Below are 12,599 nucleotides of genomic sequence, written 5' to 3'. Positions count from 1 at the left end.
CTAGGCTGGAAAGCCTGAAATAAAAAAAATAAAAAAGATTCTGGCTTTGATCATATTGGCGAGTCGGTAGAAGCACCGGAGGGCGGCAGAAGGGGGGGGGGGGGTGTCTATGGCTGGGTATTGCAGGGTATCACTGACTATGGCTGGGTATTGCAGGGTATCTCCGAGTATGGCAATTTATGGCAGGGTATTGCAGAGTATTAGCTGGTGTTGCAGAGTATTGGCGGGTGTTGCAGAGTATTGCAGGGTATTGCAGAGTAATGGCAGGGAATTGAGGGGTTACATTTCGGTGAGCAGCGATGTGGGCACTGCAGATGCAGCCCACAGCGCTGCTGACACCGATCTCTTCCCTCTCCGCTGTACCGATCGGTACAGAGAGGGGGAGGGAGGAACATGACGTCGCTTTGTTTACAAGTGATCACTCCGTCATTTGACGGAGCGATCACATGGTAAACGGCCGCGATGAGCGGCCGTTTACCGTGATCCGTGATGCGCCTGGTCCTGTGGATCCGGCGGTCACGGATGCTCTCGAGTGCACGCCCCAGGGGGCGCGCGAGAGCAGAATTCCGGGAGGACGTCATATCACGGCCTCCCAAAGTTAAACAACCGCCCTGTAGCCGTCATTCGGCTATGGGCCGGTTGTTAAGTGGTTAAAGAACACAATATACATGGATATGGTAAATTATAGACAATGACATGTCTACACCTACACAGGTTCAACTGGATGGACTATTGTCTTTATTCAACCTTATCTATTATGTAACTATGTCTATGGCCAGCTTGAATGACAAGACTGGCTGGAAAGAATAACATCATTTGTCAGGCAAGACAGATAACTTGTGTTTCAATTGTGTATTTATTCATTTGCCTGGAGTTAAACTGTAGGGTAGAAATAAGTGCCAAAATTAAAGTGCTGGCCGCGCACATGAGCCATTACCTTGCGTTGTCCCTGTAAGTCACCACCTGGGAAAACTATCCTGTAATGGAATGTGTGCTCTACAGAATTGTAGATGATGGCATCAAAGCTTGGTCATCATGAAGGGCAAAGATTTGGCTACACAACCACAAAAGTGGATGGATCTCAGGACCATTGCTATAAACCAGGGGTAGGCAACCTTAGAAAGGTGGAGATCTACCTGAATAAGATGGAAGTCAAATATCACCAGTCACAATGTAGCCTCCTCACCGCCTGATTTAAACCTAGAATTGCCATACAACGCATTGCACACCATTTATAGGTGTAAAACAGGCAGTGAGGAGGCAACAGATCATCCCCTCCCTGCCTGCTGCACTTGTGAATGAACCCTTGGTTGCATTCAGCAGCAGCACCGTAAGGGCTCGTTCACAAGTGAGGTTGGGGGTGATAAAACCCTGCAGTTGAGCTGTGGTTTTACCGCCCCCAATCCCTATCCCCTTTTATTGCAGAGGTAGCATCCAAGTTTTTACACATGCTGCAGCAGGAAGAATACCCCCTGTCACTTACGGCAGGTGCTACCGCCTGCCAACTGCGACCTATTCAAGTAAATGGGGCCTTTCTGCAATTGCCCAGCAACTGCATGCTTGTGCTGGGGTCCAAGAGGTTAAAGCATGTACTGCACATTCACTTTAATTGGTCCTGCTTGGCGGATGCAATCATAAAACTGAAAAAGCACACGATTGAGGGACTGCAACTGTATTTTCTCTCTTGTGTTGTCCTGAAAACTATTTTACAGAAGTTTTTCAGACAGTGTAGATAAAGGTCTCCAAATGGCACACTGCAATAGTAAGATAGTACACGGTTTTCTGGGGTTACAAAAAAACAAGAAGGAACAGGTAGTGACTACAGGGTGTCTGCAGCTCTATTCACAGGTTCTCAGAGACTTTTTGGTCTAGTACAGGCCTTTTGTGTGTTTCTGGGGGAGACTATCCAATGTGTATACAAAGTAGAAAAGACCATGTCCACCTTACATTTGTGTGCCATTTTTACTTTCACTCTGTAAGTCTTCAACTACCATTAAGTATGCCCTTATGGTGTGTCTCTGCACCTTTAAAAAGGGGAAGAGGCTACCTCCAAGGCAACTTTGCTCTCAGTTTACTCATTGCTATATATGTCCCACGATGGGAGCTCTGGTAGAGTCAGTGACCACACTTTTTCAAATGTCTCGGGTGGTTCAGCAGAAACTGCATGAGATTAGAACCATGTTTATTGATCTAGCCTGCCGGATTTTACATGCAATCATCGCTAGCAGCTGTTATAGCTGCTAGCAATAATCACTGTTTTCTCCTGGCAGAGGCAGTTTGCCCTAAGCCCCCCCCCCCCCCCCGCTTAGAGAACACAATGGTTCGCCAGGTGGGATTCCCTCATCAACACTGTCTGTGTTGATGGGGGAATCAAGTGAATTTCTTTCCTACACTCCGTCTATGGCTGGCCTTAGTCTAGCAGTTACTCCAACACATTAGAGCTGCTCGACTGATCGTTAAGAAAATTGTCAAAGACAGGTATTTACACCCACTTCCGGGCATAGACTCCCACGGGAGTCTATGCCTCTTCCTGTCCCTGCGCGCTGTCTGCTGGGACACACACGGGTCCCAGAGACAGCGCACACAATTCCTATTGCGCTGCGCGACTCGCGCATGCGCAGTAGGGAACCGGGAAGTGAAGCCACAGCGCTTCACTTCCTGATTCCCTCACCTAGAATGGTGATGGCAGCAGCTGAGAGCCGAGCGATCGATCGATCGGCCTCGCTGGACCCTGGGACAGGTGAGTGTCCATTTATTAAAAGTCAGCAGCTGCAGTATTTGTAGCTGCTGGCTTTTAATATTTTTTTTCCACAGTGCAATCCCGCTTTAAACCAGTGCAGAGCCGTTCTCTGCTCAGAGCTGTCAAAAAAAAAAAAAAAAAAAAAAAAAAAAGAGATAAAGAGAAACAATGGGGGTTATTTACAAAAGGCAAATCCACTTTGCACTGCAAGTACACTTAGAAGTGCAGTCGCCCTAAATCTAAGGGATAGATCTGAAATGAGTGGAAGCTCTACTGATTTTATCATCCAATCATGTGCAAGCTAAAATGCTGTTTTTATTTTCCTGGCATGTCCTCCTCAGATCTACAGCGACTTTACTTCCAAGTGCACTTGCAGTGCAAAGTGGATTTTCCTTTAGTAAATAACCCCCAATGTATCTCTCGCTCCTTTTAGATCAAAGGAATGAACTTCCTTCTGTACATGGGGTCAGTTTAACCACTTAAAGTGGTTGTTAACCCACCAATGTAACTTTACACTATCCTCTCTGGTTATGTATGCCCCCCTGTGGTTGTGCTTTATAAAAATAATGCAGTATATACCTTGTTTACAGAGTGCTGATCTGACCTGCCGCCTCTCTCTCTATATACTGCATTATTTCTATAAAGCACAAGCACAGGGGACATTACATACATAACCAGAGAGGACAGTGTGAAAAATGAATAGTAATTAGAGCAGGCACAGCAAGCAATGACATGGAGCTGACAGGCAGGGAGGAAGCACAGAGGCGGACAGAGGACACATCGGATGATGGAGGCATGTAAATCTGACCATGGTGTCAGGGCTTAGCAGCCATAATCAGCGTACAGAGAGGAGGGCAGAAACTGGCAGGATCGGCCAGGTATTTCAGGTGATACAGGTGGCCAAATGGCACAGCACAATACTGTGCTGTATAACATGCTTTTAAGGAACAGGATCTTTATTTTTAGGTTAACAAACGCTTTAAAGACTAAACATTTTTTGCTTACAAGTTAAAATCTATATTTTTTGCTAGAAAATTACTTAGAACCCCCAAACATTTATAATATATATAAGCATATTTTTTATGAAAAAAATAAACTGCAATGAATTAAAAAAAATATTAAAACGGTAATGCTTAATGTACACGGGACGTTTTTACAACCTCTTCTGAATGATTTAACTTAACAGAGTAATCCACGTTTAAAATTTCTGCTTTGCACAGTTACATGCCAAAAATGAAAAACGCCTCTAAACGAAACGCGTTTGGCATCTGAACTCATTTTTTTTCCTTCAAAGAAAAGCTTTATAGGCAACTGCCTAAAAATGACATTAAACAAACCTGTGTACATGTACACATAAGATAACATTGGATGAGTTCAGGGGCAGTTGAAAATAAATAAATCAACCAACTGCCTGTGAACGTCCGTTTACCAGCAGCAGTGTACAAGAGGCCTAAAGATGGCCCAATTATTTTGTAGAACGTAAAAGATGATGTTACACCGAGAATCGTGATCTTTATTCTAAGCAAAAAAATTGTGATTCTCGTTTAATCCAGAATCGTGCAGCTCTACAACACATGCAACAAAAACCTGTTTTAAAGCAAATTGTTGAAACAGCATTTTGTGCTGATAAGCTGGAAAATACCCTGGATGTACTATATCTACTATGGATGATCCAATAAAGTAACTCATCTCATCTATTAATTTCTAACTTACAACAAGTGAGGGCAGACTTCTTGAACCTAGAGTCCGGAGACCAAAGGTAGAGCAAGTCTTGAACAGTGGGATTGCATTGTTCTGTGTGCAGTGGTGTATCAGACAAGTACAGAAAAATCCTGTTGATTGTGCCAAAAATGTATTCAGCTCCTAAGTTCTGGTGTGAGCTGACAACACAAGTGCATCTGCTGCACTAAAATCACAATCAGTGTTGTGAGCCCTGTCCTGGGTGTTTTTTCACAGAGAAGTTGTGCAGACGCGATAACAAATACAACATTTCATCAATGACTGCTGCAGCCCTCATAAGTGGCTCCTTGTATCCACCTGTGACCACAGTAGGGACATTTCTGCACTTGAATTCCTGGGTCTGGACAATATGAGGTGGGCTTTAACATTTCTAAAGTCAATCACTTTAACCGCCTCACTCCCACCCGCCGTCATATGACGTGACGGACTTTGAGCGGGGATATCTGAATGATACCTGTAGCCATAATTCAGATATTGGCGTTTTCAGCCGGTGATTCCCTACGATCATAGTGGCTGTTCCACGGCTTGATCGTTCTTACGGGAGGCGAGAGGGGAACCCCTCCCTCCGGTTCTTCTACCGAATCACTGCTACGATTGGTGAATTGGACAGAGGATCCACCGGCCCCGGATGTTGATCATAGAGATTTTCGGCGGACCAGATGGTCGCAGGAGTCTATGAACGGCAGAGGCCGGGCGCGATGTTATGACGTCACGCCAGGCCTCTGCATTAAAAAAAAAAAAAACGGCGCCGCTTCGGCTGGGAAGCCATGATCGGTTTATTTATTTTTTGTATTTCAGGCTTCCCAGCCTAGTGGTGAGATGTGGGGTCTTATTGACTCCATATTTCATTGTAAAGAGGACCTGTCATTAGGGATGCACCGAAATTTCGGCCGCCGAAAACATATCGGCCGAAAACGCCCTTTTCGGCAATTTGCCGAAAGGAAAAAACGGCCGATAATTTAGCCGAAAATGGGGCAGGGCCTGGGGCGGAACTCCGCCCCCGCCCCGCCCCTGGTGCCTCCCATGATGGGGGTGAATAGCGCAGGACTGATGCAGCCAGCGATGCCCCTCTGCAGTGAAGAGAGCCGTCTGGTTGAATAGAGCGCCAGGAACATCACAGCTTTAATTTCAATAGCTGTGTGTTCCCCGTCGCACGCCGTCACACACAGCCCCTCCCCCTTGTCCGGGGAACTTTGATAGACAGATCACCTGTCCAGATTGGACGGGTGATCTGTCTATCAAAGTGCCTGGACAAGGGGGAGGTGCTGTGTGTGACGGCTCGCGACGGGGAACACACAGCTATTGAAATTAAAGCTGTGATGTTCCCGGCGCTCTATTCAACCAGACGGCTCTCTTCACTGCAGAGGGGCATAGCTGGCTGCATCAAAGGGGGCAACACTGGCTGCATCACAGGGGGCAACACTGGCTGCATCACAGGGGGCAACACTGGCTGCATCACAGGGGGCAACACTGGCTGCATCACAGGGGGCAACACTGGCTGCATCACTGGGGGCAACACTGGCTGCACTTATCTCTTATCAGGTCGCCAGTCTCTGACCACCTACTGTACCGTGTCGCCAGTCTTTGACCACCTCCTGTACCATGTCCCCAGCCTCTGACCACCTCCTGTACCATGTCCCCAGCCTCTGACCACCTCCTGTACCATGTCCCCAGCCTCTGACCACCTCCTGTACCATGTCCCCAGCCTCTGACCACCTCCTGTACCATGTCCCCAGTCTCTGACCATCTCCTGTATAAAAATATTTTTTGAAAACAGTCATTTTCGGTATCGGTTTTGGTTTTCGGCCTAGTGTATTTTTCATTTTCGGCACCAAAAAACCCATTCGGGGTATCACTACCTGTCATGTCATATTCTTATTACAAGGGGTGTTCACATTCCTTGTAATAGGAATAAAAGTGATCAAAAAAAGTGTCAAAAAAAAAGAAAGCATAATAAACAATAATAAATTATTGTCCCCGTCTCCGTGTGCTTGCACGCAGAAGCGAGCGCATACGTAAGTCTCGCCCACATATGAAAACGTTGTTCAAACCATACATGTGAGGCATCGACTTGAACGTTGGAGCGAGAGCAATAATTTTGTCCCTAGACCTCTAACGCAGAACATGTAACCAGTAATAAAATTTCAAGCGTCGCCTATGGGGATTTTTAAGTACCAAAATTTGGCACCATTCCACGAGCGTGTGCAATTTAAGCGTGACATGTTAGGTATCTATTTACGCGACATAACTTCATCTTTCACAATATGCAAAAACACTGGACTAGCTTTACTGTGGTTTTTTTGGGGGTTTTCATTTTTTTTATTACAAAATAGTTTCTTTCCCCCAAAAAAAAGTGTTGGAAAAATTGCTGTGCAAATACCGTGCGAGATAAAAAAAGTTGCAAGAACCGCCATTGTATTCTCTAAGGTCTTTGCTAAAAAACAAAACAAAAAAAAATATATAATAATGTTTGGGGGTTCTATATAATTTTCTAGCAAAAAAATTATGATTTTTACATGTAGGAGAGAAATGTCAGAATTGGCCCGGGTGGCAAGTGGTTAAGAAAAAAATAAAAAATAAAAAAATATGGAAGCAGCCATTGCCAAGTTGCTTGTAAAGGTGCAGGCTCAGAGGTGCACTGTGGTAAGGCCAGGATAGAGGACCTTTGTATAGACCAGTGATGGCAAACCTTGGCACCCCAGATGTTTTGGAACTACAGTTGCAATGATGCTCAACTACACTGCAAAGTGCATGAGCATCGTGGGAAATGTAGTTCCAAAACATCTGGGGTGCCAAGGTTCGCCAACACTGGTACAGACAAACCCCAAAGAGATATCAGGAGGTGGCAGAGGTGACTCAGCCTGCCAGACTCCTATAGCTAAAATGCGATTGGATCTTACCACAATACACAAAAAAAGGAGGATCCATTCTGGATGCCTCTGCAACCCACCGCTCCCACCAAGATCAAAGTCTTCCTCTGCCTGCCCTGTTGGTGACAGCCCATTCACGGTGACTGATGTCTCAACACTTTGTCACAAAGGTAATGGTTTGGTACACCCTATGAGGGAAGGGTCAGTACACCTGCACCAAGTGATGGCTTGGTACACCGGCACCCTATAAGTGAAGTCAGTACACCCTTTGAGTGAAGGGTCAGTAAGTGATGGCTTGGTATACTCCATGATTGAAGGGTAAGTACATCTACTCCCAAGTGGTGGCTTGGTACACCGGAACAAGGGATCAACCAATATAATTTTTTCCGGGCTGGCAATTTTTCAGCTGTCTGTAAGGTCAATATTTTGTAAAGTTTTAAGTTTCTATTTTCACACTGTCCTTTTACTTTTTTTTTTTTTTTTTTTTTAATCACTTTCATTGCTGTCACAAGCAATGTAAACATCCCTTGTGACAGCAATAGGCAGTGACAGGTACTCTTTATGAAAGTATCTGGGGTCTCAAAGACCCCAAACCCCTCCACTGCACTTAAAAGTATTCAAAATGTCAAGATCTGCATTTTTGAATACTTTCTATTTTTTAAAACTGCTGCTTTCAGAATGCCAGCAATCCAGAAGGGATGTCATGACATCGCTTCCCAGTTACCCTTGTTCGGGTCTCCGGCCAGCTGTTGGACGTGCTGGTTGGTCACTTGGGACTCTTCGCTGCTTGTGATAACTGCTTAGCCCAGTGGCGGAACTATAAGGGTCGCTGCAGTTGCACTTGCGACTGGGCCCTGTCGTTCTGCCACTGTGGAGGGACCCCCAAGACCCAGCATCTTCCTCTGCACCCCTGGCTGTCCGTTTAACATGGGGGACACGATCGGCAGCTCTATGGTGTAAGGAGGGGCTGAAGTAAGGGGAGACTCTCTGGGGACCCTGATGTAATGAGGGGGGATCTGCACTGTGTAACATATACATATTAGGGATGCACCGAATGGGTTTTTTGGTGCCGAAACCGATACCGAAAATGAAAAATACACTAGGCCGAAAACCGAAACCGATACCGAAACAGCACCGATACCGAAAATGACTGTTTTAAAAAAATATTTTTATACAGGAGGTGGTCAGAGACTGGGGACATGGTACAGGAGGTGGTCAGAGACTGCATGCATGGTACAGGAGGTGGTCAGAGACTGGGGACATGGTACAGGAGGTGGTCAGAGACTGGGGACATGGTACAGGAGGTGGTCAGAGACTGGGGACACGGTTCAGGAGGTGGTCAGAGACTGGGGACACGGTTCAGGAGGTGGTCAGAGACTGGGGACACGGTTCAGGAGGTGGTCAGAGACTGGGGACACGGTACAGGAGGTGGTCAGAGACTGGGGACACGGTACAGGAGGTGGTCAGAGACTGGGGACACGGTACAGGAGATGGTCAGAGACTGGGGACACGGTACAGGAGATGGTCAGAGACTGGGGACACGGTACAGGAGATGGTCAGAGACTGGGGACACGGTACAGGAGATGGTCAGAGACTGGGGACACGGTACAGGAGATGGTCAGAGAACGTGGTACAGGAGGCATCCCCCATTGCAGGCCAGTGTCCCCCATTGCAGCCAGTGTGCCTGTGCCCCATTGCAGCCAGTGTGCCTGTGCCCCATTGCAGCCAGTGTGCCTGTGCCCCATTGCAGCCAGTGTGCCTGTGCCCCATTGCAGCCAGTGTGCCAGTGTCCCATTGCAGCCAGTGTGCCAGTGCCCCATTGCAGCCAGTGTGCCTGTGCCCCATTGCAGCCAGTGTCCCATTGCAGTCAGTCCCCCTTTGCAGCCAGTGTGTCCCCCTTTGCAGCCAGTGTGTCCCCCTTTGCAGCCAGTGTGTCCCCCTTTGCAGCCAGACAGCCAAGTGTGTATTGCAGCCAAGTGTGTGTCCCATTGCAGCCAGACAGCCAAGTGTGTATTGCAGCCAAGTGTGTGTCCCATTGCAGCCAGACAGCCAAGTGTGTGTCCCATTGCAGCCAGCCTGTGCAGGGAAGAGAGCCACCTCCACCGCCTGTTTGATCACAGCGCCGGGAACATCACAGCTTTCATTTCAATAGCTGTGTGTTCCCGGCCGCGCGCCGTCACACACAGCCCCTCCCCCTTGTCCGGGCACTTTGATAGACAGATCATCCGTCCAATCCTGCGGATGATCTGTCTATCTAAGTGTCCGGACAAGGGGGAGGGGCTGTATGTGACGGCGCGCGGCCGGGAACACACAGCTATTGAAATGAAAGCTGTGATGTTCCCGGCGCTTTGATCAAACAGGCGGCGGAGGCGGCTCTCCTGCGCTATGCACCCCCCATGATGGGCGTCACCAGGGGCGGGGGCGGAGCCCCGCCCCCACCCAGGCCACGCCCCATTTTCGGCTCCATTATCGGCCGTTTTTCTCTTTCGGCAAAATGCCGAAAAGGGCATTTTCGGCCGATATGTTTCGGCGGCCGAAATTTCGGTGCATCACTAATACATATAATATATATATATATATATATATATATATATATACACACACATATATACACACACATATATACATACACACACACTTATATTAAATTATTATATACATGTGTGCCCGCCCAAGCTTATGGTTTTCTTTACTTCGCTGCTATGGTGCTCTAGCCCGAGATCTTTTGTAGACCTAGCAATGCCCCTGGTGGGGGCCCTTCATGCTTTCCTGCACCGCATTCCTGAGACCCCTTTCACACTGAAGCGTTTTTCAGGCGCTTTAGCGTTAAAAAAAAGCACATGTAAAGCGCTTGAAAGAAGCCTCCTCTAGAGTCCCAATGTGAAAGCCTGAGTGCTTTAAGAGGCCTTTCACAACGTCAGCACCCGAAAAACGCTCGTAAAGCGCCGCTTAAACTAGCAGCGCTTTACCAGCGTTTTTTGAGCGTTATTGGAGCGCTTTTAACCCCTGCTAGTGGCCAAATAAAGGGTTAAAAGCGCCCACAAAACGTTGCTGCCAATAGAGTTTTTCAGGCGCTTCCCATTACTTTCAATGGGAAGGGGCACTTTAGGAGCGTTGTATTCACCGCTCCAAAAGCGCTGCAAAGAAGCTGCTTGCAGGACTTTTTTTTTAACGCCCTGCCAGCGCAGCGCCTCAGTGTGAAAGCACTCGGGCTTTTACATTGGGATTGCAGTTGCAGCTTCTTTCAGGTGCTTTTTTTTTAACACTAAAGCACCTGAAAAACGCCCCAGTGTGAAAGGAATCTCAGTGTGAAAGCACTCGGGCTTTTACATTGGGATTGCAGTTGCGGCTTCTTTCAGGCGCTTTTTTTTTAACGTTAAGTGCATGAAAAACGCCCCAGCGTGAAAGGGGTCTGAAGATTCTAGTTACGCCTCTGGCTCAGCCGCATCAGTGGTTATTACAAGAAAGCCAACCGTCCGCTCTAAAGAATGGTACCAGGGTAATGCCTACAGCTGCATGCATCACCTTGGTACAACCACTTGAAGCAACATTGGTAATATCGGTAAGCTTGCTACTTATTCTTCAAAAAAAAAAAAAAAAAAAAGGTGAGTGTGTCTCAACACTTTGTCACAAAGGTAATGGTTTGGTACACCCTATGAGGGAAGGGTCAGTACACCTACACAAAAGTGATGGTTTTGTACACCCTATTTTTGTTATATGTTGGTCAATTTATTTAGAGATATACATTATACATACGAGTGAAAAGTTGATATACCCCCATTAAGTGACAGGGCCTAGTACAGCACACAAGTCCATACACCGTCCTCATGAGTGAGCTGGGTACACAAACTACCCCCACCATAGGTGGCACCTTAGTACACCCTTTGAGTGAAGTGTATGTACACCTACCCTATGGGTAATGGATTGGTACACCAATCCCCCCAGCGTGGCACACCCCATGGGTGAAGGGTCAGTGTACCCTAAGAGAGGAGGGGGTACACTGAGAGCTGGGTGCTCATGGTCAGTAGGCCCCCTCTTGTCATTTTGTAGTATTAGGCTGACTGTCTCTGTCAGTTCGGTGCCCGCAATGCATTGTGGGGGTTGTAGTACAGGTCTCCATCCTGTCCCTGTATTTCTCCTGCACTGTAGCACACAGGCGGATGACATGGCCATTCCCCGGTGACCAAGCCTGTCCTCCGCGATTATTTGGTGCTCTAAGCCGTCCTCCCCTCACTGTCAGCACAATATCTCCTCGGAGCTCCGTCTTATAGACACCGGCCCCAGAATACAGCTGTCCGCCGCCATATTTTCACCATGTAGTCCCCACAGCAGGCTACAAACACGGCTAGTACAGGTCACACAGGACCGGGCATCCCGGGGGTCACACTGCACATCCCCCGAGTCACTGGCACACCGCCCGGGACCGCGGAGGACGGGAATGACAGCCGCTATCAGTGATAGCTCTCATTCTGTACGCACACAATACTACATCTCCCACAATTCTCCTCACCACAGGCTTCTTATACGCATGCGCGGCCCGAGATGTGACGCCACGGCTGTCCCAGAGCCAGCCGCCCTCCCCCCATACCGCGCCGAGCCGCTTCTCCATTCCCCGTCTTTACCTCTCGCCTTGTCCGTGGGGAAGAGCCGCTGAGCCTTCTCCAGAAACCGCAAGGCCTTTTCCGCCTTCTGGCTCTTGATGGCGTTCAGCGCGATGGATATACAGCGCTCCGCCTCGTCCCGGTTCGATTCCATTGCGGAATCACTGCTAATAGGAACTGGTGGGCGGCGCTCCGCGAGCACGTCATCTACGTCTGGCGCTGACCGATGACATCAGAACCCCCTCCCGGGAGACACAGTGTACCATAGTAAACAGCTGTCAGAGTGTACAGGAGGCTGAGATCTACGTGGGGAAACCTCTTCTGGATATTTATTATCGTGTCATAGGGATAGAGGAGGCTGCTCAGTGCAATGCTGGAGGGTTTTTTTTTTTTGCTTGTAAAGTATAGCAAAAACCTAAACGTTTTCCTGAAGGTTAGAGAAATTATGTTCTATTGGGAAGATTTACCTTCACTTCCTGTCCCAGAGATACAACAGGAAGTGAGAGGCCAGCTCCCTAAAGTCAGGACTTATGCAGACAAACATTGCATTCAAATCAGCAATCCACTCTTTTATTGATTGAATCATCACCGCCATGCAATCTGGGGCTGCGTTAATAATAATTAAAAAAAAAAATGTGGATGGATCAT

The 12,599-nt window shown here is 47.7% G+C and overlaps 1 protein-coding gene across 1 annotated transcript in view; it reads right to left on the bottom strand.

Moving 5' to 3' along the window:
- Positions 1–12,157, bottom strand: part of DNAJB12 (DnaJ heat shock protein family (Hsp40) member B12) — a 76,686-nt gene extending 64,529 nt beyond the window's left edge. Inside the window, exon 1 of the mRNA XM_077454410.1 lies at positions 11,973–12,157. Coding sequence (XP_077310536.1) covers positions 11,973–12,105 — 133 coding nt within the window. The 5' untranslated portion in view covers positions 12,106–12,157. The remainder of the gene's footprint in view (positions 1–11,972) is intronic.
- Between the last annotated feature and the right edge of the window lie 442 nt (positions 12,158–12,599).

This window comes from Lithobates pipiens, unplaced genomic scaffold (assembly GCF_037356315.1).
Source record: "Lithobates pipiens isolate NorthernLeopardFrog02 unplaced genomic scaffold, aLitPip1_a1.2 Scaffold_25, whole genome shotgun sequence".
NCBI classification, from domain to species: Eukaryota; Metazoa; Chordata; class Amphibia; order Anura; family Ranidae; genus Lithobates; species Lithobates pipiens.
Note: the sequence above shows the minus strand (reverse complement) of the source record. Positions and strands in the feature narration are given on the sequence as shown.